At 44.9% G+C, this 27,983-nt stretch overlaps 3 protein-coding genes across 4 annotated transcripts in view; all 3 read left to right on the top strand.

Moving 5' to 3' along the window:
• The first annotated feature begins 582 nt into the window (after positions 1 to 582).
• LOC105900259 (amine sulfotransferase-like) lies at positions 583 to 4,949 on the top strand. The gene is made up of 6 exons (XM_012827522.3): positions 583 to 948; positions 2,226 to 2,431; positions 2,852 to 2,978; positions 3,502 to 3,596; positions 3,736 to 3,916; positions 4,268 to 4,949. Exons 1-6 carry the CDS (start codon positions 783 to 785, stop codon positions 4,393 to 4,395), a joined length of 903 nt encoding a protein of 300 aa, XP_012682976.2. The 5' UTR covers positions 583 to 782; the 3' UTR covers positions 4,396 to 4,949.
• A 4,381-nt stretch (positions 4,950 to 9,330) lies between these two features.
• On the top strand, positions 9,331 to 20,138 carry LOC105900240 (E3 ubiquitin/ISG15 ligase TRIM25-like). Of its 2 annotated transcripts, XM_031561896.2 has the most exons (8): positions 9,332 to 10,204; positions 10,680 to 10,775; positions 12,679 to 12,912; positions 13,999 to 14,158; positions 15,432 to 15,476; positions 15,616 to 15,669; positions 16,260 to 16,340; positions 17,660 to 20,138. In XM_031561896.2, exons 1-8 carry the CDS (start codon positions 9,611 to 9,613, stop codon positions 18,217 to 18,219), a joined length of 1,824 nt encoding a protein of 607 aa, XP_031417756.1. In that variant the 5' UTR covers positions 9,332 to 9,610; the 3' UTR covers positions 18,220 to 20,138. The 2 variants fall into 2 exon arrangements, with proteins under 2 accessions (XP_031417757.1, XP_031417756.1); XM_031561897.2 differs by lacking the exon at positions 15,616 to 15,669 and having other exon boundaries at positions 9,331 to 10,204.
• A 202-nt stretch (positions 20,139 to 20,340) lies between these two features.
• Positions 20,341 to 27,983, top strand: part of man2b1 (mannosidase, alpha, class 2B, member 1) — a 13,919-nt gene continuing 6,276 nt past the window's right edge. The window contains exons 1-13 of the mRNA XM_031561895.2: positions 20,341 to 20,482; positions 20,734 to 20,836; positions 21,430 to 21,603; positions 22,102 to 22,295; positions 22,621 to 22,753; positions 23,432 to 23,577; positions 23,860 to 24,059; positions 24,778 to 24,898; positions 25,851 to 25,929; positions 26,275 to 26,384; positions 26,788 to 26,895; positions 27,055 to 27,171; positions 27,485 to 27,667. Of these exons, the coding sequence (XP_031417755.1) occupies positions 20,381 to 20,482; positions 20,734 to 20,836; positions 21,430 to 21,603; positions 22,102 to 22,295; positions 22,621 to 22,753; positions 23,432 to 23,577; positions 23,860 to 24,059; positions 24,778 to 24,898; positions 25,851 to 25,929; positions 26,275 to 26,384; positions 26,788 to 26,895; positions 27,055 to 27,171; positions 27,485 to 27,667 (1,770 nt within the window). The 5' untranslated portion in view covers positions 20,341 to 20,380. The remainder of the gene's footprint in view (positions 20,483 to 20,733; positions 20,837 to 21,429; positions 21,604 to 22,101; positions 22,296 to 22,620; positions 22,754 to 23,431; positions 23,578 to 23,859; positions 24,060 to 24,777; positions 24,899 to 25,850; positions 25,930 to 26,274; positions 26,385 to 26,787; positions 26,896 to 27,054; positions 27,172 to 27,484; positions 27,668 to 27,983) is intronic.

Here is a 27,983-nt window from a genome sequence, read left to right as displayed (position 1 = left end):
ATTACTCCCGAAATCATATTTATTTATTTCACCCTTCATACTCATACCTTCAAATGATTATCCCTGCACTTCTTGGACTCTCCACTTCTTTGCACTATTGTTGTGTTAAAATTCACAGCTCCTGTATATAGGCATTCCTCCTTGTATATACTTTTTTAGACTTCGTAGACCGATGCACTGTTTGTATTGTTTTGTGTTGTGATGTATATTCTGTGTAAGCACACTGAGAGCCACTTTACCAAGTACAATTCCTTGTTTGTGCAAACTTACTTGGCCAATAACACCTGATTCTTCTTCTTCTGATTCTTAAGAAAGTGTCAGCACAATTACCCTTTTCCAACAGAGGACATAACATAGCGTCGACTACGCCAACAGGCTGCTAATTAAGTGTTCAAACGAGAGCACTTCTTTAAGATAGCGTGTCAACAGAAACTTCCTTGTGTGTACAGTATACGTCAAAGCACATTGGGTATACATTCAAATCTCATTAAATATTATTTCATGTCCTGAAGACTATGTTTGCCTTTTAAATAGACCGCCATGGTCCATATAAGTGATGAAATCAGATGATCAAAGGTCAAGCATGTCCTCTCCTCTGCCGACAAAGTACTAACTTACACATTATCTCGCACGGCATTTAAATGTGCGGCTGCGAAGACCGAAGGACCCTCAGTCAGCGACCATTCACAGCATTCTTCACAGGACGTGCGAAAACCACACCTGCCTTAACCTGCCTTTAAGTTAAGCTCACCTGAGGTTCTGCCTTGATTCTAGAGTCGGATATGGCCCAGCAAGAGTACAAGCTTCTGGGGGACAAACTTTTCGCCTACAAGGGCACTGTGTTCCCAGTGGATGACACCCAGGAGCTGACGACGGAGTACATCGACAGTCTGGAGAACTTTGAGATCAAAGACAGCGATGTCTTCGTGGTTACTTTTCCCAAGTCAGGTGAGTCAGAAATTGTTTGCATTTGTTCACTTGCACTTCATTTTGTTTGCACGTGATCAAATATAGTCACTTAATTGCAAGGGGAGAGTCCCAAGTGATCTTGCAATTAATTAAACAGTAAGGAAACGACCATGCTACGTGGTTCTAAAACATATTTTCAGACACTAAAACGGTTTACAGCTTCAACGCGTAGTTCAGAAATTCGGTATTGTGCGTTGCAATAAATATTTGTATTTCAAGTAAACATTTAGACAGTACAACATTTCAACATCACAGAGCCTAAACAGCCTGAATCTTCTAGTAGTTTCTTTGAATTTCATGAGATCAAACATTAAATAAAAGTGAGAGAACGAATACTGTTACCCTGTTGCATTTTAAATACAACTTTACATTTTAACTTTATTTACCGCTGCTCATGAACATTATTAACTGCCCTTGATGGCATGAACCTGGACTGAAGAGAAATATAACTAATACATCTAGATAATTACCCTCAGTTATCGGGAAAAATAAGTGGAAGAAGTGCTTTGCATTATGGGAAAAGTGAATGTGTAGCAATACGTGACGTAAACATAGCCTTTGCTATACTCCTAAAATGGAAAGATGGATTCAGTATCCCATCGACAGCCTCTGTTGCTAGGGAGTATTTGTACATAGGCTACACGCATGTATTTCTAGTGTGTATGCCAACCAGAGTGAACGCTCTGAACTGCAGGCACCGGGTGTAACCCTTGGACTCGACTCATGTAATTGGTAAATGTTTGTCCAGTGGAGACGTCACGCTGTAACGTCAACTCTTTGGGTAAAAGTTACCTGCCAACGTCACTCACTGGAGTGGTCAGATTCTTCTTATTGATTCATTTTTTTGCATCTAAAGTTCTGTGGATCTTCCCCCTATGATGTAAGAGTACATCAGTTATTTGTTGTTGTTGTTGTTGTTCATCACAATCTCCCTCTTCATCTTATTATTTTACTTATTTACTTTCTCCTGCTCTGTCTTATGGACATGCGTGTGTGTATGTGTGTGTGAATGTGTGCATGTGTTTCTGTGTGCCTGTGTATGTGTGTGTGTGTGTATGTGTGCCTGTGTATGTGTGTGTGTGTGTGTATGTGTGCCTGTGTATGTGTGTGTGTGTGTATGTGTGCCTGTGTATGTGTGTGTGTGTGTGTATGTGTGCCTGTGTATGTGTGTGTGTATGTGTATGTGTGCCTGTGTATGTGTGTGTGTATGTGTGCCTGTGTATGTGTGTGTGTATACCCGTCTTTCTGTGAATCAGGCACAGTATGGACACAGCGCATCGTCACTCTCATCTACGAGGAGGACTTCCCCGAGCTGGAGAACGAGGTCACGTTCCTGCGTATGCCCTGGCTGGAGTTCCTGGAGAAGGGGAAGGACTACTCCACGCGACCCTCGCCAAGGCTGTTCTGCTCCCATCTGCAACAGCACCTCATGCCCCGAGGCCTGCAGCAGCATCGGGGAAAAGTGAGCGAGCGAGCGAGCTTATCAACCACACCCTCACTATACACAATAAGATAAGAGTGTATTCTATAGAAGCCTGTGTAGAATACCTGATATGATTTCATATCTAATATATAAATGCCTAATCAGCATGAAGTCATATATCCATTTAATCAAACCTTGAGCAGATCCTAAACGCAAAGGTTATGATTCTTGCGTGAGGTTGTTGATGTTTGGTCTCATCAACCAATCAAATGACACCCCTCCCTTCTGTGCTCCTGACGCAGCATGTTAATTGGCTGGAATTTTTTTTCATGGATCAGCCCAAGTTTGTTTTCCATTTACAGTCGGTACTTTTTTTTTTTTTTTTTGCACGCACACACTAAACAGACAGCTAGACCGTAAGGAGCAATCCACTTTTCAACTTTTCATCTCTTCTTTCAGATCATCTATGTGATGAGGAACCCCAAAGATGCCATGGTGTCGTATTTTCACTTTGCCAAATTCATGAAGAAGCTGGATTCGCCTCCAGACTATGATGAAATGCTGGACAAGTTCTTTACTGGGTGGAGTAAGTTACCGCTAAATGGGTTTTTAATTGAATAGAGTAATTGATCTGGTTTCTTTCACTAGCTGGATAGGATGAGTAAGTACCACTAAATGGGTTTGGGACCAAAGCTGATCAACGTTACGCCAACTGACATTTGTGTTAATAGGCCGAAGCTATTTGCTTATTGCAATATGTATCTATCTATTTTAATTAAAGTCAGGTCAAGTCAACTTTATTTGTATAGTACATTTAAAAACAATAGAAGTTGTACCAAAGTGCTTTCCAGTCGAGGTTTAGCATGATAATACATTTTGACAAGAATTAAAAGAAGTAAAAGGAAATAAACAACAAAAACACAATACAAGGGGAAAGAATAAAATACAAAATAACACCAAAATAAACACAAAAATACTAAAGAAAAGAGCAAAATTAAAATTGATGTATATGAGTGAAAGGAATAAATACAAAAAAGACAGATAAGATATGAGTAAAACATGAGTAAAAAAAGAGGACCTCAGACTCTAAAGATTGTCTATCTTTGCAGTGATTGGAGGGCGCTGGTTTGACCATGTCAAAGGATGGCACACCAATAAGGACAACTACAACATCCTGTTTCTGACCTACGAGGAGATGATCAAGGTAACACAGAACAGCAGGTCTCACACAAAAAAATATGTCAATGAGGTTTCACATGAATGAGTAAGAGTAGAGGTTTTCTAATGAATGTGTACTCAAGGTGAGGTCACTGATCTCTTCCCCTCTAACTGCTACTTGTCAGGATCTAAGATCAGTTGTGGTGAGGATCTGTGAGTTTGTGGGAAAGAACCTGTCCGACGCAGCGATAGACAGCGTGGTGGAGCGGGTCACCTTCAAGAACATGAAGAACGACGCAAAAGCCAACTATGAGTTCCTCCCGGAGGATGTGAAGGATCCCACCAAAGGAAAGTTTCTGCGCAAAGGTGAGGTTCTTCTAAAAAAGATTTATGTATTTATGTATGTATATATGTATGTGTTTGTGTTTGTGTATGTGTATGCACTTTATGTATGTGTACTTTATGTACGTGTGTTTGTATGTTCATATGTATAATATAGTATCATATGTATATACATACTCATTTGATACATATAAATCATATATATATATCCAATGTGTGTTTGTGTGTGTGTGTCTATCTAGCTATCTGCTCATCTATTGTCTGTTTCCACAGTAAATGTATACACGGCCATTTTCAATGACCATTGATTGATTTTCGTGTGGATATTTAGTGTTCAGGTAACATATGTATGATACAAATGCTTGTCTGATTCAGGAACCATTGGGGACTGGAAGAACTCTCTGACGGTGGCCCAGAGTGAACGCTTTGACCAGGTCTACCAGGAGAGGATGAGGAACCTCCCTCTCCAGTTCATCTGGGACGTTAAGGAGCTGCATGGCTGAATGTTTGATAACTCAATCTACCACACAAGCGCACACAAGATGTTGTTGACAACAGTTGTTGTTGTTGACAACAGAACATCTGTATTAGTTTTAAAAACACATGTTATTGACTTGCTCACAAAAGCGAAGGTGGCAACAAAGATCTAGGAAATGAGTGGTACCCTGTCCCAGGTTTCTCATGCCATAACAACGTAAGGAATTATGTGTGTAGTCATGCCCCCGTCCTGTATTCCCAATGACACTAGATTCCTGATCTTCATCAACTGTCAACATCAATTACTACTATTAATGACCTATTACTGCTTCGTTATGTAATCTTAATGTCTCCATAATCTTCTGCTGTTTGTTATCCTTTTGTTATGTCAGGTAGATACAATCTCCAGACACCAGTGTGTTTTCAGCTAAATTGTTACTGTGTTACATGGTCGTCTCAGAATGGTGGCATGAACTCCCTGCAAAATGCAATGCAATATTAAACACTTACCAGAGTTTGGATATTTTGTGGAAGGGCCTGAGGAAACTAGAAACACAGAAACGAGATTCTATTCACACAATTTTGTCCGTAAGAATGATTCACTCCAGAATTTCCTCTGAGTTTAATTTTATTTGAACACAATTGCATTAGTCTTCATTATACTACTCTTTCCCTCCCTCCTCTCTCTCTCTCAGTCCTTTAGTGATCATAACCACTGGCTTGTGCTTGTTAATAATGAGCAACAGGGTATGTGGAATACTTCATCAATCTAGAGACCAGAAACAAAAGAAAAAGAAAACAAGGCCGCCGATCCACAGAACAATATGCAATGCACCTTTGGCCCCGACAGAGTGTGCCAACCACCGGCATCAGAACAAGTGAGACACACTGACCTAGCAAGTTTTTTTCATCTTCAGTAGATGTTCCATGGTGGTCTTTATGGTTTCATAAATCAGACACAGCTATGACCTTCTTCATTAAAAGGCCAGATAACCACATGAGATAACCCCATTGTCCTCGTTTGCAAAGTTCCATATTGTTTCATAAGTTTCCGTGATATACATGTGTAAATGAAGGAGCGCTCCGATGACATTCTCTAGTTTCAATGTCAAGGCGTCTGTGAATAACAGCTTTAAAAAAAACATGGGCCTGACTGTCACATGCGTGCTGATAGCACCAAGGCTGTGCTTCCTCTCATGGGCCATCACAGTGACCTGCAACACTAGCGTGAATGGCAGGGCAGGGCAGGGCAATACCTTTAATTAAGTTGGACTAAATGTGACATTGAGAAAAGGCGTCACACCACAGAGGATGAGGAACGCCATTACAGCTCTCTGTATTAAACAATGCTATCGTATGTGATGAAGGAACTGGCGGTTGGTAAATTGCCTCGTTTCATTCATTCCATGATTATAATGTCAGTTGGTGTTAACGAAGCAAATATAAATTGATGGCATTGGATTTATTATGATCCTCATAATAATAGAACATGACATTTTGAGTGGGTTCATTTCGTTTTTTCCGTTATTATCTGCCTGTGTGGTCACTAAAAATGATGTCTCACAAGTAGAAGCATCACGAAAATAATACCTGCAACCACGGGGCATTGGCACTAGCTGAACTGATTTTGTAGATAGACCTCTTCAGATAATTCATGGCTGGTGACTAATGGGGAGATTTAATCTAGAGAGGCAGCCGAACGAATTCCGCCGAGAGTCAATGCCATTTGAGGGCTCATGTTCCATTAAATTCCACTGTTTAATTAATTCATGATTACACTGGGAAAGGCGAGGGAGTTCCTTCCCGGGAGGCTATGTAGTCTTTGAAAGCCGGTGAATATCTGATAAAGATAATTTCTCTTTCTTTTTACATGCTGGGCTGTGTACGAGATTTGGGGAAATCTACCCTCACTCGTATCAGTTCTGCACTCCTAGGATGCTTTCATTGAGGTGAATTGAATAATTTAATCCCCTCTTTTAGCTGTGTTATTGGTTTGGATTATTCATGATTAGGAGTCATTGCTTGAAGCAAGACAGAGCAGGTTAGCTATGGTATTGTAATTATTCCAGTTCATGTGTAACACTGTAATTTCCTAACCTTTCCCTGTCACGATAGTAGATCATAAATGTGTAGAATCCTAATTAAATTCATAATTTACACAGAACTCACTGAATAATGCCCATGCTGTCTTTTCACATTATAAATCATTAAAAATGCAGAAACGTCGTTACTTAGGAACAAGTCTGTAAAGTGTAAGTATTAAAATCACATCTATTACCTATAAGCCTCAAACCAATCCTGACATTTTTACTGCCCTTTCAAGAGGCAGATTTGATTTCCTCAAGTTCAAGTGGAGCTCTGTAAGCGTGGCTTGGAATTAGGAATAAACATGCCTGCCATGTCTGAATCTGTAGACTTTTCTCCAAAACAGGTATATACGAGGAAGGCAGTTGGGGAGCACCTTTTCTTTAAAAAAAAGTCACTTTCTCATTTGAGGCATTTGGTGCTATTAAAGTTGCCACCTGACGCTATGAGGTCTTGAAGAGGTCATGAAGGGCACAGGCTGTATGTCTACTGTGACCACAGAAGGTCCTGAATCACAGGGACACTAGAAATACACTGAGCCATCATCCTTATTACCTAGTAGAGACAAAAGACCATACATTTGATACTGCAGATACTGACAGATAATATAGAGGTCAGCCATTGAAGTAAACAGATCCCTAAGTTGCATGACATTTTCCGATGTGAAATGAAGGTCTCTGCATCAGGGACGATGTAATGTTGATCAGTCAAATCCCTGTATACATTCACGGTTGAACTTTTGGGCTTTCATGCATGGATGGGATGAACAATAGGTATGGAAAACATGGACATGAAAAGTTAGCTTGAATTATTGATTATAAGTTCAGGTGAGACCTGCATACAATGGAAAACGATGACAGAGCTCCACATTCTCCAGAGCAGAGGTCTTCAACCGGGGGTCCGCGACCCCCAGGGGGTCCGTGGAGGTACTGCAGGGGGTCCGCCAAATTATTTCATCTGAAGCATTTTTTCCCTCTTCCAAAAATTAAAAACGTCCAATAGGCCTACATAAACATAAACAGAACGTAAAAATTGCTTTCTATTCGTTAAAAATCATACATAGGCTACCCATGAGTCTTCACGCGATCATTTGATCACCATGGCAACATATGCACTTTTAGCTACATTTAGCTATCTGGTGCCAAAACACGTTACCTGCTTTAATCGTTTTGTAATTTCTCGGAACAAAAGCTCCACGTCAGACACCACTGATGGCGGTTCAGATTACCTACATTCAGAGGATGCCAACACCCCTTCCACGAACAGCCAAAAGCCAAACGGGAGAAGACACGTAAATATTCAGAGAATTATCTGAAGTTTGCCTTGACCGATGGTGACGAATTACCAGTGTAACCACTACGTGGTTTGCCCTCCCGTGCTATCAAACGAAACTATAAAACCATCAAAGCTGCAACGAGACTTAAAGACAACCCATGCTCACTTGAAATCATTTTGAATTACCTGTTTAAAATCTTTTGAGGGCCAGCAGACATTGATGAGACAATCAGCAAAAGTGTGCGAGCTAACTTTAAAAGCCTCTTATCAAGTTGCATTATGTGTCGCTCAGACCAAACAGCCATACATAATTGCGGAAAGTTTAATATTGCCAGCAGCTATATGTGCAAAACAATGTTTGGGAAGGATGAGTACGTAAAAAAACTGAAAAGCATCCCAATGCTATTGATGAATTGGCAGCTGATGTGAGGGCACTACTAGTCGCAAAACTCCCAAAGGCAGATTATTTTGCACTACAATTTGTTGAATCCACCGATGTGTCAAACGACGCTCAGCTTTTAGCTTTTGTGATTTGTCGACCAAAATGAGATGCAGGAGGAATATCTATTCTGTAAGCAGCTGCCTGGACGTAAAACAAGTTCAGAGATTTTCAAAGTGATAGAACAATTTTTTCCGTGAACATGATATACCCTGGCCAAAATGTGTCGCGATGTGCACAGGCGGTGCAAGAGCCATGTATGACGCACTGCATGCTTCATAGGGAGAATCTTGTTGCCAAAGACATGAGTGATGAATTCTCAAACGTCAGATCTCTCACTAGGTATGAGATATTTCATCCATACTTAAGCTTCTCAAGCTACTCAATTCTTTGTCCCTCCCTAATTGAATACAGAGTGATGGCTAACTGTAAGGGAGAAAAAATGTCAATAATAAACAGAATAAATTTAAACGAGTTGTGTGTCACAGATGATTTGCAATTATGTTCAAACATGTGTAGGGGAGTGTGTGTGTGTGTGTGTGTGTGACTGACACTTAGTTCCAAATAAAATATATGAATATCAGGCCCAAATTTGGGGCGGCGGGGGTGGGGGTCCCTGCTCAGTGTCTTTCTCAGCCAAGGGGTCCTTGGGCTGAAAAAGGTTGAAGACCCCTGCTCCAGAGGGTTTGCCCCCCCCCCCCCCCTCAGCAGGGCTCTGCCTGAGCTTAGCAGGGGGAGAGAAGATGTATGACCTCACCATTACATGCATATGAATTAACACAAGGATTCATTTCCATCCCTCTCAATACTGACCCATCAGTAGTGTTATATGGACTGAGTCTACTCTGAAACACTGCCTGTTCCTAGCTACTATGATTTCTCTCAGTGATACCTTTCTTTTTGGATGTCCGCAACAACAACGTGAGTGATGGTAATCAACAGCCTATGTCCATCCTCGTGTGTCTCCACTGATAAACCATTGCCAGTAGTCCAATGTCGTGAGTTTGATTCCCAAGCAACTCATACAATGTGAATTACAATGCTGTACTAATTTAAGTCACACTGAATGAAACTGATCGCTAAAAATGAGTAATTGTGTGCTGTTGGCTAGGTATCAAGTCCTATTTAAGAGTAGGCCTAATGAAAAAAATAGTAGGGCTTCCTGCGCATATAACTCAAGCACTACGGTAAGGGCTCGGCATATTTGACGTCATGGTTTGTATTTGTAAAACCTCCCGGGTCCAAATCTGAGTCAAGAAGAATACTTACACCAGCGTAACCAACTCCGATGGGGATGCTTGGCAAAGTGTATCATTGGCGTTTAGTTACTTAACATAGCCTATCCTTAGACCCACGGGCAAGCAGAAACAGAAGACAACGCTTGACACACCGGATACTGCTCGAATACACTTGTTGCAATCCCGTCATTTTAACAGAAAGGCATGGCTCAGGCCAATATTTCGGTGACGGAAAGTCAGTTTAGATGTCCAATATGCTTGGATATATTAAACGACCCCGTGTCTATACCGTGTGGTCACACGTATTGCATGCTGTGCATGAATAGTTACTGGGATCAAGCGGTGTCAGGCCCTTATAGCTGCCCTCAGTGTCGAGAGACATTCAGCCCGCGACCAGTTTTGCGCAGGAACACCGTACTCGCAGAAGTGGTGGAGAAACTGAAGCTCACCGACGCGCTGAGCTCCACCGCACCCGAGCTCTATCGCGGAGTGGGCGACGTTCCTTGTGACTTCTGTTCTATCGACGGCAAACTCAAAGCCGTAAAGTCGTGTTTGGCATGCTTAGCCTCGTATTGCGAGCTACACGTCGCCCCACACCGGGAAGTGGGGACCCTCCGGCGGCACAAGTTGGTGGCCGCGATCGATAACCTCCCTGACAGGCTATGTGCTCAACACAGGCTTGGCTTGGAGGGCGGCGGCCCGGATACCGAGGCGTCGGAATGGAGCGGGGACTGCCTGCTGTGCGAGTCGGACCAGGAAGAGTTGCATCATGTAGACACACAGAGAGCCAGGAGGCAGGTTGGGCATTGCAGCTTCTTACTCTCTCTATATATTTATTTATTTTCTTGCGACGGCGTTGTTTTCCTCGATAGGGGGATTCCCACTTGTTTATGTGTTACGTCAGTCATGTGATGTGAGTGAGGATGTCTGCTCTATGCACGGGCTGGGATGTGTGAGCAGGGGTGGGGGACGACCTCTGTTTTTGGACACACTATTCTGAAGGTCGTGCTATTTACAGGCATCGCTGAGGTCCGAGTGTAAAGAAACGCCACATGTAAATAGACAGAATAACTGAAAATAAATATCCCGAAACCGCATCAGTGCCGTTTGTTTGTTCAATACCCATAGGCTATATTCGTTCTTGTAACTGACACAAACTGAAATTACATTTAGAAATTCAAGTTCATTGAAAGCACCACACACCTTGTGCCCCAATCAGGTGGTGCTTGAGACTAAACTGAACTCTGCTATCTCGCATGTGTTGCACCTCCAGGCCCAGCTGCAGGACTCTCAGAGGACAGTGCAGTTGCGGATTCGGAGTGGAGAGCGGGAGCTGGAGGAGTGCCAACAGACCTTTGAGTCCCTCAAGGTGAGAGGAGAGGGGAGGGGAGGGTAAGGGGGTGGATGCTGTCCCTTCAGCTATCGGAGGGTCCCTTTTTTGGTCGCTAATCTGTGGAGAATGAAGCTGCAACGAATGCTTCAAGCAGAAGAGTCCTCACTCTGTCTTTAGATCTTTATAAAGAATCACAGGAGGAGGTCCGCCATAGAATGTTGCACTACATGTATAGCAGGTGACTGTGACCTTTGACCTGGTGGAGCTGATTTCTGCTTCAGCGCCAGCTGTTATATGTGTCGCAATGCTCCTCCTGGAGTTCTACTGCTACCATAACAGCAGTGATGCACTCATCCTATACACTGATGTTGACTTTATTAAATGGATGTGGTATTTGGAAAATTGTATTAATATTCAACAACTGTTGCAATCTGGCACAGACCAAAAACAATTCTTTATGGAAGAGGTTTAATTGCACACAATGAGTTATACATGTTTTAGGTATAGAGAGGTTACAAATAGTATGAAAGCGGATCCAGATAGAATCTGCCTGAACCAGTTGTGAAATGGTGGAGGCCACTGGAGATGAATGAAGTGAGATATCTTGTTGGCTCATCTCCTGTTTTGAAATGTAGCTGTTGCAGTCCCAGGGGTTCAAGCCACAAGCTTCTGTTGCGGATGCTAATGAATCAAGTACCCATCAAAACCAAGCTGAGAAGTTTAGCTGTGAGGAATCTGATTAATGCAGGACACGGGCATCAGTTGACACCAAATAGTTGGCAATACAGGAAGGTGTCAGTGAGAGAGAGAGAGATTGACTGATTGAATGAGTAAAGTGGGGAAATGAACTGGTCTTATTAAGGACAGCTCATATCGCAGGTCTAGGAATACAATATTTAAATCAATATATGCCTACAAGACACATTCTACAACAATTAAAATGAACAGTAGATTCTGTAAAAAAGTAAAAGCTTACACGTCAGTATGTCTCCCATTCATCTTTTGACACTGATGGCTTACGGCAGTTGGTGCATTTGCCTGATTGAGACAAATCCCCTCAGCTTCCTGCTCTGGAGTCAGTAAAGTGTCCGATTGATCCCCAAATCCCCTTAACTTCCTGCTCTGGAGTCAGTAATGTGGTGTACGATCATCCAGGAAGAGGTCTGAGACCACAGCTGCACACAGCAGCTGTGAGGTCTGAGTGAAGGGCCCTGTTTGTCCCTGATTAGTTCTGTCTCAGAGGAGTTCACAAGGTTCCCATTAATCTCATTGGAAACTCACTGTGCTGGGCGGTAACCTGCTGGAATGCACCAGAGAAGAGGAAGGTGGGGTCCTCCAGTGTCTCTGGTTGCCACCGCCGCTTTTTTGTTGACCTAATGACTCGACAGGCGAAACGTGAAGAACTTGAACCTTCTTTTTGTTCCTGCCACACCACCTGTGTCACGCCTGGCGCAGCGGTCTGCATTCCTGGCACTCTGCGCTGTCCGCGTCCAATGAAACAAGAAACATGAACGTGAATCCATCCTGCCATCTGGTCTTTGGTCACCACAGACCAGTGTCCATCAGATACTGCTGCGCTGGTGTAACTATTGTGGGCTCCATCAAAAATGCAGGGTTCATATTCAAAATTCAAGACCACACTGTCCTTACTCTTCTCACCCTGTCAGAGGATACAATACCACCTATCTATCTATCTATCTATCTATCTATCTATCTATCTATCCATTTATCTGTGAATCCATCTATCCATCCATCCATCTATCTGTACATCTGTCTGTCTATATAGTCCCCTTTACCATACCTATGTATGACGAGTCTGTCCATCTGTCTATGGTTACTATAAGTATTTATCTATGTATGTATGTATGTATTAGTTGTGCTGTACTCCCCCTCCTGTATACTCCTCTTGACTCTGCTGCTGGTTGTGTGGTGTTGGCAGTGTTCGGCGGGGGCTGTGCGCGAGGAGAGCGAGGTCCTGTTCGGAGAGCTGGCGCAGCGCATGGAGAAGGCGGGCCAGGAGGTGCGGGCGCGGCTGGAGGCGCGGGAGCGGGCGGTGCTGGGCCGGGTGGAGCACAGCGGCGAGGAGCTGCGCTGCGAGCTGGACGAGCTGCGCCGCCGCGAGCAGGAAATGAGCCAACTGCTGCTGAGCGAGGACAACGCCCACTTCCTGCAGGTGGGAGCCAATGACGGGTGGGGCGTGGGGTTTTGGGAATGACTGACAGCTGTAGAGGATTGCTTATATTATGCTTTTTTGTTGTCACTTTAAGTGTGTTTATTTACAGATTATGTAATAAGTAAAAAGTATGTGTAGTAACATTGTTGTAAAAAAATGTGAATTGATGATTTATGAACAGAATTAAGTGAATTCATGTGTGAAGATTGGTTAATTAGATTGTTTTCTTTGCCAGCCAAGGTTGACATGAGAACAATTTGGCAGCAGAATGATCTAAACTCGACTGTAAATAACGCGGCAGCAGCTTGATAGGGAAACAGGCACTGGCTGTTTTCTCATGTTTACAAGAAATTTCCATTGATTCATGGGGGGACATTGGCACGGACCCACTGAAAAGGAGCACATTGTTAATCCAGCCATTCAGTCACACAGACAGGCTCTGGGAAAATAGGCAGTGACCCTGTTCTCAAATCTCTGAGTAATCCTACTGGAAGCTATTAATTACATGCACAGAAGAGAGGTTTCAGTAATCATGTTAACTATTAATTAAATACAATCAACGAAGAGAGGTTTCAGTAATCATATTCACACAGGCTTGGTGTGGTGATTGAGTGCTTGAATAGTTATGTCAGGTGCACTCTTGTGCTGGTTGGTCAGTTGTGTTGGTCATCTGCAGTCATCACTCAAGTCCGATCCTAATTTACCTGAATCAACACAGTGAGTTACTGATTTAAGATCTCTTGTACTGGCAACAGACCAGTCTGATTCAGGTTGTGTTCAGATCAGTTGTGGGGACTAGATCAGTGTCAAGAAGCTGTAACTTGAGGAGTATTCATTTTCAGTCACACTGTTGGGGTTTTGGAAATAATGAGGAAGTAAAATAGGCAGTGGCATCAAGTGTCCTTGTTAGTTTACCTCCTGAGGTGCCTTACAGCTGCGAACGTGTTCTCTGTATTTATACACTATTTTGGAGGTGGACATAGGCACTTCAGTCAGGGGGCGGAGGTCAAATAAGCAAGGGGCACTGATATGTGATCTTCTTGTGACCTCACGGCTGCACACGTCTCTTCTGTTTGTCCACATCAGGCGGCTCCCCTGCTCTGCATCCTCCCGGCCAGTGGGAGGCGCCCTCGAGCAGCAGGCGTCCCCACAGAGTGCTTCAGGGCCACGCGCCGGGCCCTGTGCCACCTGCGCTCCCGCATGGAGGAGTTGTGCGGCGAGGAGGTGGACAAAATCAGCCGCGCAGGTGAGAGAGAGACGGGTCAGACAGACAGACAGGCAGGCAGGAAGAGAGACAGGCAGGTAGGTAGACAGGCAGATAGACAGACAGACAGACAGAGAGAGAGAGCACATTTAATACGTCCGGCAGAGTGTGAGAGAGGAGAGAGAAAATAGATAAGAGGGAAAAGACAGGGGGCTGCTCAAGGCATCAGAAACAGTATCAGTCTTGCTACCTGTTCCTCACTGGGTTGTGCACACACACATCGTGTCCGTCTAACAAATAACCCTCTCATGCATTAGTGGTTTGGTTTTTTTTGTCGCAGAAAGGCTTGTTATGTAGTACACAGAATGGTGGGATGTCACATTGCAGAGAGAGGAACTGGTTAAGTCCTGAGTGTATATACTGCAGCGGCTAGCAAGAACGCTACTTAGGCATTTACAACCACGCAATCGACAGCTACCACACATAATGAGGTCATTAATTAAAGAGTGCTCTCCCGGTTAATGCGTCATTAACCTTCATTAAAGCGGAGAGAGACGTAGAGAGATAGAGAGAGAGAGAGCGAGAGAGAGAGAGAGAGAAATATATGGAAAACATCAAGCGTCTCATAGTGTGGGCTAAGACACAAACTGATTATCCCTTTCAGTTCCCTCGTCCCTATCAGGGAAGTTGCAGATACTATGCAGCCGTGCCAGAGGTCAGGGGTCAGAACGCAGCACACCTCCCGCTTCCAGGGGCAAGGGCATGGATTGGGATAGGGACGGAGATACTGTATGAGGAGACTTGGACCTGGCTTACCGGATGGCTGCGATAGTAGTAGTCAAGGGTTATGTTACTGCAGCGAGGGCATCCGAGAATGAGATTAGATTTGAGCCCCGGGTCACTTGAGGGGGGCGAGTTTAGCCGCAGGTGTAACAGATCAGTGTCTAATCGTCTATCACCATCGTCCCAGAAGGCCCAGTCGACGGAAGACGCTCACTCCGCACAGCCGTGTACGTGTGCGCATGTCAGAGCCAGCGCGGCCATTTATTCAGTCACAACTTCACCCAGCTGCCAAAGCCTTCTGCTGAATTATTAAACCTTTAGTGTAAACTATTGTTCTCTTCCTGGGTGAAAGGCAAATGTTTTCCTGTATACTGGTTTGTGAACATAGTTTGCATGACTATTCTGTTTCTATAGCCTCATCATCTATTAATATATGCATTTCACTCCTTTCTCTCCCTTGTTCTCCATCTCCCTCTCTCTATCTCTCTCTCTCGTCCTCTCTCTGTCTGTCTCTCTCGTTCTCTATATGCAGTAAACGACAGCGCCGCTCATCCCGTCTCTGCAGAAAGTCAGAAAGGTAGGTCTGACCTCAGCACTCAGAGCCACCCACTCATCCAGAGAGTTTTCTGTTTTTTTCACCCTCCCTCATACCTCAACCACTGAATCACTGTCACTCATCATTAAAAAAAACAAAAAAACCTGTGTTCCCTTTATAGCATGGTCTCCTGGTGCATCCCACAATAAAAACACAGACAGGCAATCACAATCAGGCAAGTGTCTTTTCTGTTTCACCCCCCCCCCTCCCCCTCCCCACTCCCCCCCTCCTCGCCAAAATGCCCTTATAAGGTACCGTTGGTCTGGCTCCAAAGAGGAGGCCAGGGTTTCCTCTCCAGGCCTTATCTCCCTTCCCCTGATGGTGCCGCGATGGCCCTCCCTCCGGGGGCAAACCATGCCTGCCTGCCTGGCCCACTTCACCTGACACTCAGCCGGAGCCTGACATGCCATTTACAGACACACAGTGTTATTCTTTCATTAGCGTTGAATTATTCAGCCGGGCCAGTCAGACACTGATATGCTTGACACGTGTTTGGCTCCCTGGCCTTGCCTCAGGTAGGAGCGGGAAAAGGGGGTGAGGGGTTGGGGGGGGAGCGGATGTGGGTCACTCTGGGGTGTTAGCGTGGATTGGGTTTTTGTTGTTGACGGGTGCCATGTTGGTGAAAGGGAATGTCGCGTTTCACTGGGTTTACTGTCACCATGATGCGCTGTGCAAGTTTTGTTCACCGAATGAAGAGTATGCTGTTGCAATCATGTGTTTACTTCACTAGTCCTCCTCTTCTCTCCCTCTCTCTCTCCTGCTCAGTGTCAGTGCCTATAGCCTTTCCGGTCTCCATCTTGGCTCTCCAGCCCTCAGATCAGCGCATGAGGTCGACCTTCCTGAGGTGTAAGTACTACAGAGGCCCGTTGCATTCTGGGTAATGGGTAACGTAGCATGTAACCTAAGAGATGTACGAATTTTCACACTCCGCGGCCATGCCTCCCGCTCCGCCTGACATGTGTCGAGACATGTGTCTGGCGCATGGCCGCCACATTCACAGAAATCAGATCTCTCTCTCTCTCTCTCTCCCTCCTGCCCTCACTCCACTTCCTGATCTCCGTGGTCTCCTACCTCTAATGATGTCATGAATGATGTCATTAAGTGTGTCAGCGGGATAGCCAAACCACGTTCTCGTGTAACTAGTGTCATTCATCAGAGTGTCTTACTGTACTGTCGTACTATCCTGTCATTGGCCTGCTGGCTCCTAAACAACAAGCAGGCTAACGGAGAGGCGTACATTAGTGGTATAGCCATACCATGCTTGTGTGTAATTATCGTCATTGATCCTTACTGTCTGCCTACCTTGTAAGCAGCTCAGTTTGATTGATTTTCCACAAGAGGCTAACATGTTCTCCAAGGTTGTTTGCTGAATCTTGTTAGCAATTAAATGTCTGCTTAGATCCTGCAGTTTTGCTGAAGTGTGTAACATAACGAAATAGATGATGTATCCACAACAGTGGATATAAACACGGCATGACGAGAGTAAAGTAGGATAGAAAGGATCTTATTGTCGTCCCAGACATTTTAGTACAACTTTTATTCACATCTGTATACAATCAAGGGAGAATGATAGTTTTTCCACTAGGCCAGTTAGTAAACTCTGAGGAATGATCTATGTGATGAGTAAGAAAGCTAAAACAATATGGCTGTATTGAAAGAGGCTAGCATACATTTTTGAATCAGATACACTATAGCAGGATACATTTGCTAAAACCCAAGCAGAATGTGAATGGGGTTTTCTCAAAGGGAAAGATATTGTGTGTCCCTTTAGGATTCAGGAGGAGTTAGATGTCTGAAGTTAGGGCCACATATCCTGATCCAAATCTCTGAGCTCTCTTTTAGCTGCCAAGTGTTAATCTAATCACTTTCTGGACCATCGTACTCCATGCCCATTAGCAATGCACTTATTCTAAATGAACTCCTGTGGAGAGCATGCATTATAAATCAATAGCAACTACTTTAGCCCCCTTTCTCATCCTCTATAACTCTTTTTTGTCTATCCCCATATATGGATATATATTACGGATATATAGAGATTCCAAACAAACAACTGTGGAGAGCGATGCACAATTAACGTTTTGAATGTTGTGGGCACATTAACAACAGGCCAACCCCTTCCTCTTCCATCACTTACCTCTCGGTCTCCTCCCCCCATATATATATAGATGCCTGCCGTCTGACCCTTGACCCTGACACAGCCCACCCCACCCTGTTCCTTATGGACGGCCCTCAGGGTGCCCACTGCGGCGAGGAGCCCCAGGCGTACCCCCTGCACCCTCTGCGCTTCGACAGCGTGGCCCAGGTCCTGTGCAAGGAGGGCCAGTTTGGCGGCGCCAGCTACTGGGAGGTGGAGTGGCAGGGTGGCGGCTGGGTGGACGTCGGGGTCACCTACCGGGCCGTGGGACGCAAAGGGGGCGGAAAGCCCTGCCTGCTGGGCCGCAACGACAACTCGTGGCGCCTGCGCTGCACGCACGCCGGCTACGCCGCCTGGCACGACAACCGCAAGATCACGGTGGCCGCCGAGCCCAGCCCGCGCATCGGCGTCTTCCTGGACCGGCACAAGGGCGAGCTGTCGTTCTACCGGCTGGCCAACACCGTGGAGCTGCTGCACATGTTCCGATGCCCCTTCTCCCAGCCGCTGTATCCGGCCTTCAGGCTGGACCTGGACTCCACTCTCCTCATCTGCCCGCTGGAGAGGGGCAACGGAGACTCCTCCACCACCTGACCAAGCCCTTCCCCCATCCCTAGACCAAGTTCCCACCATCCATATCTCCTGTAGTGTCCCAATCCAAACCCAGACTGCGCCTTTGCCCCTATAAGCAGTCAACATGACCAAAATCTCCTCAAAAACGGTTTCACGAAAGGGGCGACAGTGGTTCAGGAGGTGATCTCCTGATGTGCAGGATGGCACCTTGCATGGTATCCTCCACCGATAGTGTGTGAGTGGGTAGATGTCTGAGGCATTAACCTGTAAAGTGCTTTGAGTGCTCTAATGAGTAGAAAAGTGCTATATAAATGCATTACACATAAATGCATTCACTTCATTGTCTGGCAAAGCAGCAGGGGTTCAATTCAACAGATACACATGACTCTCTTACACCTGGTGTGAATACAAAAGGATTACATTTCACCGATGAAATATGGATACCTTGTCATGTCACTCATGAAAGATTAACGAATGGATGATATGTCACCCCCACAAACGAACCTAATAATGGGTCGGTCAGGGTCCACACATCAGAGGTTCACCATACACCAGAGGACCCCCTGTGTGCCGGCTCAACTCTTTTTCCATACTGCTAATTGTGTCTACACCCGACCACAAAGAGGGCTTTTGACTTTGACTTTGGGGATTGGGGCAGGGGGGGTGCCTGGAACTGTGGCGCCATTGTCACTGTGAGGTTTTGGGTCTCTGTGTAGGTAAAGGTGACATGCTCAGGTGACTTCTCCTAAGTGTAGCCACGCCATTAATGCGCTCACTTTCGCTCCACAACAACAACAACAACAACAGCAGCCTCCCAGCACTACACGGAGCCATCTGTCACACAGCGGGAAGCTATCACAAAGATCTACCGATAACTAATTACTGGTCTTCAGTTACCTATGCACTACACCCCTTATCTATTATTGCTGTGCCTACTGTAGTAACTTTAGCGTAGGAGCGAGCGCATGGAGAGAAAGACTTCATAATACATTTGAATTTTGGCAAAAGCTGCAGTAAAGCAATCTATACACATGGTGGCGAGGGAGAAATAGGTAAAAACGAATCCAAACAAAACAGCCAAATGTAAAATGAAGAATAATAAATATGAAGTAACTAGTAATAATCTATGACATATGAAAGTCTTTATGTTCAGGTCCTTATGGCCATTACTCGGGACGACCACCTTCTCCATCCATATCTGGCAGTTCCTACCATCAGACACCTATTTGTAACCATAACATACCATGAAAGCCTTTCAGATCCCACAGAAATCCATTAAAACAGTTCATTGTTTTCAGAATCGGTCAACACTAATTACCCAACAGTTAAAGGACTTTGAAACCTTTGTAGCATGTCCTGTTGTGGTGGTCTTTTGTACATACTTTTATGTTCCCCATATTCCGCCTTTTGACTATATAGCAGTTTACCAAATGTGTTGGGTAAGTATCTGATTTGTATTCGTTTATTTATTAGGAGCAATGCTAAGTGAAATGGGTGGGTTGGACTCTCTCACTCAAAAGAACAGCATTTCTACTGCCCCAAATAGCCGTCAGGAGAAACTGCAGAGAACAGGCTGAGGCTGAGGCTGCTCGCACCATGTTTACACACCAGCGTGGGCCATAGTTAGATTTGCTCACATGACCATGTACTGCTTTTGCTAGTTTCTTTCTGTTGCGAACTTTTTTTATGATATTATTTATATCCTCACTGTCAGAGCTAGTGGCCTTAAATGAAAGAATGGTCCTCAAATGTGGGCCATTCTTCTGGCAAAATGCAAGAGCAGTTACTGGGGTAGGCTACTTGTATTGCCTGGAATGTGTTCTTTGTTTTTCTCACGTTTACTTTAATCTCATTGTTGTGTTTGTGACTTTGGCTGTGTACAATTGTGTAGTAGGCTAAGTTCACATTGTGTCCGTATTAATTGTGCCTAATACATTTTTTTGACTTGTCTCATTTTTTTCAATTGTGCCCTGCTCTCTGTCACAATAATTTAATAAAATAGATTATAGAAATTACTTAATTTGTCGAAACATGTATTTCCAATGTACTTTCAACCCGTTGTGGTCTACTTCAAGTTAATGCATTTCCATTAGTCCAAACGTCTCACGAGGTTTTTTTTACGGACGCAGAGTCACGTGAAGAATTAAAAACCGCTGTCATATGACAGGCAGTGAATCTCAATATGGCGGCTTACCAATACACAGCTGTGTTGGTGTTTTCGCTGTTGCAAGCCAGTGTTTCAGGATTTCCGACCAATATTCGCGACCCCGTGTGTGGTTATAAGGTGAGTGAATAGCCTGCAATGAATAGGCGGTGTCGGATATGTCTAAAGTGTGGATATAAAGTCTGTCAACGAGCGAGTAGAGGTAACGATTGCTTCAGAATTTCTATGTGAGACGGTTAACTTCCTGTCGTACGAGTTGTTACTGATTCTAACAAGACACAGTAATATTACCCTGAGCTGAATAAAACAGTTCTGTTTCGCCATATTATTCGCTTAAGCTTTGCATTGTGCGTGTCTGTGGAACATTTCAGTCATGTCCAGCGACGCAGCCGTCCATGCTCAACGTTCACTTGGTCCCACATACACACGACGATGTGGGCTGGCTCAAGACCGTCGACCAGTACTACTACGGAGGTCAGATGTTTTTTTTTTAAACATAATTTTTGCAGAACGGGGTTTGTGGCTTTGTTAGTAGGCACTTCCCATTTTATGTACTGTGTCATGAAGGACTTTCAAAGCTGTTAGTTTAGCCTACAGGGTACTGTGACAAGAAAGTATTTACAGAGATGTAATGTGGATACCACAAATGTTGCAGAATACGTTTGCATCTGGTCAGTAAGGGCTGTGTCCACAACCATAAAGAGAACTGATTGTCAGCATGATGACCAAATGAACTTTTATGATTGTCACCTTTTTAAGTAAATGTTTAACAAGGGAAACAGATGGGGGTCTATGCTGATGAATGTGCAGACATAAGATATTATTTTAGCAGTCTTATTGCTCTTATGTAACATCATTTAGATGGAGGCCTTAGCTTTATCGTTTTTTCAAGGCATCTGTAGCGGTCACTGGTAAACTGTGTCTGTGTTTGTGCGTACTGTGCGTTACGTGTACTGACATGTAAATGCATTCATTTACATGTGCAATGTCCAAGCATCAGTGAAATCTGAATGTGTACCGATAACAATGAAACTGTGTGTGTGTGTGTGTGTGTGTTCAACACACAGACCGTAATGACATCCAGCACGCAGGGGTTCAGTACATCCTGGACTCGGTGGTAGAGGAGCTCCAGAAAGACCCGTCTCGTCGCTTCATCTACGTGGAGTCGGCCTTCTTCTACCGCTGGTGGAAGCAGCAGAACCAGGCCACACGCAGCATCGTCACCCAGCTGGTCAACGAAGGTACAACAACAACACACAAGCTGAATGAAAATCGCTTAAGAATAATTAATTATTAAAACTGCTTAAGTTGGATCATAAATAGGGGCCTACATGATTCTCTGTCAGTCTGTCTGTCTGTCTGTCTGTCTGTCTGTCTGTCTGTGTCTGTCTGTCTGTCTGTCTGTCTGTCTGTCTGTCTGTCTGTCTGTCTGTCTGTCTGTCTGTCTCTGTCTGTCCATGGTTGTGTTGTAAACTACATAGGGAGTCACTGTGGCGAGACTTGGGTAAAGTTGCTGGACATCACTCTATTGGAGGCATCATCTGATACTTTTATAATCACACATGTGTTCACCGCACAGTGATCGCTGCACTTGGAGTTGTTGCATTTACTTTTTACTATTTTCACTAATCACATCTTTTTGTTGCTCTTGTCTCCTGCTTTCCTGGCTCCTGCTTTCTCCCACCTTCTCCTTTCCTGTTTTTCTCCCTCATTCACTCTCACCTCTTCTCTTCTCTCAGGCCGTCTGGAGTTCATAAATGGCGGCTGGTGCATGAGCGACGAGGCCACCACCCACTACAGCGCCGTCATCGACCAGATGACCCTGGGCCTGCGCTTCCTCAACGACACCTTCGGCCCGTGCGGGCGCCCCCGCGTGGCCTGGCACATCGACCCCTTCGGACATGCCAGAGAACATGCGTCCATATTTGCCCAGGTAAAATATACACGTGAGGATCCGCTTTAAAGTCGAGCATTCCTGAACTAGGTTCGTGAGTCTTGATTTGAAACTGAACTGACATAATAATGGTCATGAAGAAAATATGTGATCAACTGATGCTTGGCAACTGTTGTCTGTGTTAAGGTTTTGTTTCTTGTCAAAAATGTGCCGCTTTAGCCAGCTTTGTGTCACAAGTGCAACTGCAGGTAGGAATGACTGGTAGATAACTCTTGTGTGTGAATACTCAACTTTACCAGAATTTCCCCCTGAGATTTCTTCTATGTTTTTCTCTTTGGTCTTTCCCGGTTGTCCTCCTCCTCAGATGGGTTACGATGGCTTCTTCTTCGGCCGTCTGGACTACCAGGACAAGGACCGCCGGAAGAAGACCAAGGAGCTGGAGCTCCTGTGGAGGGCCAGTGAGAGTCTGTCTGCCCCCACTGCAGACCTCTTCACCGGTACACCAAACCTAAACCCTCACTCAACACCAACATCACCATTTCACCAGCTTCCAGGGGGGGAGCTGCCTTCTTTAGGGAGTAGAGGCCCAGGATTGGGTTGCCTAAAAATTATCTTAATTCTTAAACATTGGGATTGGGAAGTGAAGTCTGCCAGTCTTTGGTGCCTGGGCACAATCTTGTAAGAGAATGTATAGAGATTAAGATTATTTAACCGAGACATGCAGATGCTTTATGAAACAAATGTTTTGTGTACAATGCATCATTCTAATTGATATTTCTAATTTGCAGTCGATCAGGGATTGTACTGTGTATAGTGCTCCCCCATTCACTGTCAGTCATTTCTGTTGCTGGAACATTTAGCATTTGTTTGGATTAGTGTTTGGGTTTCGATTAGGATTAGAGAGAAAAATCTGTCATCAAAAACGGTCAATAGACAGTTGTGGTACTCAGATGAAAAGTAATTGAAAAGCCATTATATAAGTGTTGTGTAACAGCCATTGTAAAATTGTTGTGGAACAGCCATTGTGAAAGTGTTGTAGAACAGTCATTGTGAAAGTGTGGAAGTGCATTTGCAGTACATTTTCAATTTGAGACTCAGCTGTGCCTCTGCAGTTCAGTCCAGTTTCGTTTTGCCCATTTCTCTCATGGCTCCTCTGCTTTGTGTGTCCCACACAGGCATCCTTCCCAACGGCTACAACCCCCCGGATGGCTTCTGCTGGGACCAGTCCTGCGAGGACGCGCCCATCCGGGACGACCCAGACCTGGAAGACTTCAACGTGGACGACATGGTGCAGATGTTCTTGGAGACGGCCCACAACCAGGTAAGAGAACAATGACCCCCGAGTCATAATTTTGTTTTTAGTGGGGCAATGTACAGCTCCATGTTACAGAATGTAATTTTGTAAGTCATTTCTCCATACATAGCACCTCTGTGTCTGTCGAGACTCCACAATATGAGATAAATAATTGTCATAATGTGATCTAATATGTAATATATCAATATATCTCAAGACTTGAATCACAATATGGTTCTATTGCGATTAGTTGAAGGATTTGCAATATGCGTACAATATGCATCCAGTGATTAAAATGGTTCCCCTCAGTCCAAATTCTACAAGAGCAACCACATCATCATGACCATGGGTTCAGACTTCCAGTACGAGAACGCCAACCTGTGGTACAAGAACATGGACAAGCTCATCCGTTACGTCAACGGCCAGCAGGCTGCGGGCAGCAGGGTCAACGTGCTCTACTCCACCCCCTCATGCTATCTGCAGGAGCTGCACCGCGCCAACACCACCTGGTCAGTACACACACAGAGAGAGACACACACACACACAGAGAGAGACACACACACACACACACAGAGACACACACACACACACACACACACACACACACACACACACACACACACACACACACACACACAGATAGACACACACACACACACACACACACAGATAGACACACACACACACACACACACACAGAGACACACACACACACACACACACACACACACACACAGAGACACACACACACAGACACACAGACACACAGACACACACACAGAGACAGACACACACACACACACACAGAGAGAGAGACACACACACACACACACACACACAAGTGAGAGTAAGACATTTTCATCTCTAACACGGCGCACAGTGTGTCGGAAGGAGGGGTAGATGTCATGGGAAGAGCGGTCATGTCTGGTTGAAGTTGGCATGAGCCACTAACGGTTTCAACCGCTTCAATTCAAAACTGTATCAACCTCTTCCGACCCCTGCATATATTTACCAGGTCTCTTTCTTCTTTTTACTTTTGTACTCCTTTTCTTCCTTGTTTGCGTCTTTCTTTGTTGTTTGTCTGTTTGTTTGTTTATTTGTTGCGCTCTCTCTCTCTCTCTCTTTCTCTGTCTCTCTGTCTTTCTGTCTGTCTCTCTCTCTCTCTCTCTCTTTCTCTTCTCTCTCTCTCTTTTCTCTTCTCTCTCTCTCTCTCTCTCTCTCTCTCAGGGCCCTGAAGACGGATGACTTCTTCCCGTACGCTGATGATGCTCATGACTTCTGGACGGGCTACTTCACCAGCCGGCCTGCCCTGAAGCGCTACGAGAGGCTGAGCAACAGCCATCTGCAGGTCTGCCTTACTCTGTCAACCAGGGTTGCCATGGTTACCTTGACCTTACTCTGTCAACCAGGGTTGGCACGGTTACCTTGGAAATGTCATAGGTTACAGATTACTATTTACCCTGTTAAAAATGTAATGAGTAATGTAACTATTTTAACCTATTGCATTTGATAACTTTTTGACTGACAGACGAGAGGCGGTGCAAATTGAGACTGGTTCTCCAATCAAAAACAACGTTCAAAATTTGAGCGCGTACTGCCAAATGAATGGAGCATGTCTAGATGGCAAAAAGATGAAAAGTAACAGAATGAACGCTATATTCTACTTTTTCCTGAATAAAGAAAACAATGCCACACATTTGTCACAATAACATCTTTGTTATAGTATCATTATAATATAATTGTATATTTTTACAATTCAAATGATGCCATAACAAATAACTCCTATTGCCTGCATTTCAACCACCCTCATTAATCTAATTCATCCCCCTACATATATTCAGATGGAACCCCCTTTGCAATCACCAACATTTTGATTAGAAACTGTAATTTAGTTACAGATTACAGTTACTATCTTTTTTGTAATTGAATTACTTAACTCTGTTACATGTTACCAGTTACTCCCCAACCCTGTCTGCCTCAACACTCTTCCCTGCACTTGTCTTCGTCCAGTATGGCCAAGCCTTTACTCACTAATCTACTGCATCTAGGCTCAGGCACAAACCTCTAACAGTCTGCCTATGCCAGCAGATTTCACCCATCAGTTAAACAGTTGTGCTAATTCTCTAACCTTGGTGCCCTGGCATGAAGTACTGAGTGATGAGACTGACCGGTGGCCCTTTTGTTTGACTGTTTTTGTTTTCGCACTACACCTTCACTCCTCACCTGAATGGTTCCCCTAGCCGTCATTGGCGGTTTGAAGTAGAGTGATTGTTTACGTGTCCCTCTTGCCCCTTCACCAGACGTGCAATCAGCTGGAGGTTCTGGGCGGGCCAAAGTCCAGGAGTGGCCCCTTCGGGAAGGGAGACAGCGACACCATGAGTGAGTCTGACTTCAGTGTTTCATCAGTGTTTACAGTAAAACGCTGACATTTCAGGAAGAGATATAGAAGGAAGTGTTGTTGACATCCTTAAATATGAACAATGTAGTGTAAGTCATGACACCATATGACCGTATCCACCCAGTTTAGTCGTGGTCCTTCTGGTCATAATATGCATTTATCAGTGGTATTGTTTAAGTAACCCACCAGTAACCCTTACCCAGCCGACCACCGCCTTTGTGTTGAGCTTGGACCTTTTCATTTCATAAGCTGCCTCTAATCGCAGTGTTGAGTAAACTTTGTTGCGATTGGCTGACCTCTCGTCCTCCTCCCCTCTGATTGGTCAGGGAAGGCCATGGCGGTGGCCCAGCACCACGACGCAGTGTCCGGGACGGAGAAGCAGCACGTGGCCAACGACTACGCCCGCAGACTGGCCACCGGCTGGGCCCACTGCCAGGTACTTTACCTGCACGGCTCCGGGCCTCTCAATGTGGTTATTGTGGCTGTCGGAGCAGGTGCTGCCCAGAACAATAGAGGATATAGAGAGGGGCACCATTGCCGTGTTCCCACAGTGGGGGTTTGTTTCTCGATCCTGTGAGGGAAGTCTTCGGAGCCGATGGCTTATCGGAGATAAGGAACACGTGAGAAGTTAGCGGGCATACCGCAGGTGTAGTTTCTGTAATGGAAACTCGCTCTCCTCTGATCTCCATTTGATTTCCATTCCTTCCTTTTGTCTCTCCCCACTCTTCCTGTTCTCCGTCTTCTTTTTCACCTCTTTATTCTCTCTCACTCACTCTCACTCTCTCTCTCTCCCTCCCTCTCTCTCTCTCTCTCACTCACTCTCTCTCTCCCTCTCTCAGGTGCTGGTCCGTAACTCCCTGGCTGTCCTCAGTGGTTCTGATGCCCGGCGTTTTTTCTGTGAGAACCTCAACATCAGCGTGTGCTCGCTGACCGAAACCAGCAAAATGGTACAACACTAAACCAACCTCTGTCCTGTGTGATCAGTAATATAAAATGTGGTCATTGTAGACATCATGTATGTATTGCTACCCAACACGCCAAATACCCCAGACCATTGTGTTTGAGTCAGTGTCAGTGAGTGATATTCATTTCTCTCTCTCTCTCAGTTCACCATGAATGTGTATAACCCATTGGCACGCCCCGTTAGCTGGTCCGTGCGGCTGCCCGTTAACGGCAGTGCCTACAGCGTGACAGACGCTCAGGGCAAACCTGTAACCAACGAGGTGAGTGTGTGAGTGTGTGAGTGTGTCTGAGAGAGGTGGTGAAAGGTGATTGCTTGGAAAATCCAGAGAAATCCAGAAGACGTTTTAGAAAAAATGTCTGAATTGGTATTGTGAGTGACCATTTAGACCATTGTGTGTTCTAGATAAAGATTGTAAATAGTAAATGTGTGATGTTTTAAAGACATGCACTTAACATATTAGTATATTTAAGAGTTGAAAGTAAGATGTTGTGTGATGTTTTAAAGACATGCACTTAACATATTAGTATATTTAAGAGTTGAAAGTAAGATATTGTGCACCTGCTCCTCCACAGGTGATCCCCCTGTCCAAAGCCACTATGGCACTGAGGGGCCAGCGAGGGTCGGCGCTGAACGAGCTGGTGTTCCAGGTGCAGGCCCCTCCCCTGGGCTACACCACCTACTCCATCTCCCTGCTCCAGAACAGGCCTCCACCACCCCCACCTCGGCCTAAGGCACCTCTCACCATGCAGAACAAGGTCAGGGCTCGGGCAACAAGGCAAATACCCCAAGTCCTGTATCCTCCCCCCCCCCCCCCTCATATATTGACTGAAATTCAGTATGCAAACACTTGCAATGTGACACAAGGTGGGTGGGGTGAACACCTACTAATAGATTACTGCTACGTGTAAATCACTAATGTCGGGTTGGATACTGATGCAGTTTGCGACCTCATGGAATAGCATATAGATTATTTAAGTGTAAAATATGAGTTGTGTAAATGTTTACATGAATCGCAGAGCTCCTCCTTTTAGGCTTGAGGAGTTGCACTCTAGAATGTAGAGTTGAAGCTTG

This window comes from Clupea harengus, chromosome 24 (assembly GCF_900700415.2).
Source record: "Clupea harengus chromosome 24, Ch_v2.0.2, whole genome shotgun sequence".
NCBI lineage: Eukaryota > Metazoa > Chordata > Actinopteri > Clupeiformes > Clupeidae > Clupea > Clupea harengus.
The sequence above is the reverse complement of the archived record's forward strand: the minus strand, read 5'-3'. Positions and strand labels throughout refer to the sequence as shown.

Bases quoted from the DNA above. Each gene is read 5' to 3' on its own strand.
- LOC105900259 (XM_012827522.3), top strand. From the start codon at position 783: ATGGCCCAGCAAGAGTACAAGCTTCTGGGGGACAAACTTTTCGCCTAC. The intron at 3,597-3,735 runs GTAACACAGAAC...GCTACTTGTCAG, and splicing joins CCTACGAGGAGATGATCAAG to GATCTAAGATCAGTTGTGGT. The intron at 3,917-4,267 runs GTGAGGTTCTTC...TGTCTGATTCAG, and splicing joins AGGAAAGTTTCTGCGCAAAG to GAACCATTGGGGACTGGAAG.
- LOC105900240 (XM_031561896.2), top strand. From the start codon at position 9,611: ATGGCTCAGGCCAATATTTCGGTGACGGAAAGTCAGTTTAGATGTCCA. The intron at 12,913-13,998 runs GTGGGAGCCAAT...TGTCCACATCAG, and splicing joins ACAACGCCCACTTCCTGCAG to GCGGCTCCCCTGCTCTGCAT. The intron at 15,670-16,259 runs GCAAGTGTCTTT...TCTCCTGCTCAG, and splicing joins AGACAGGCAATCACAATCAG to TGTCAGTGCCTATAGCCTTT.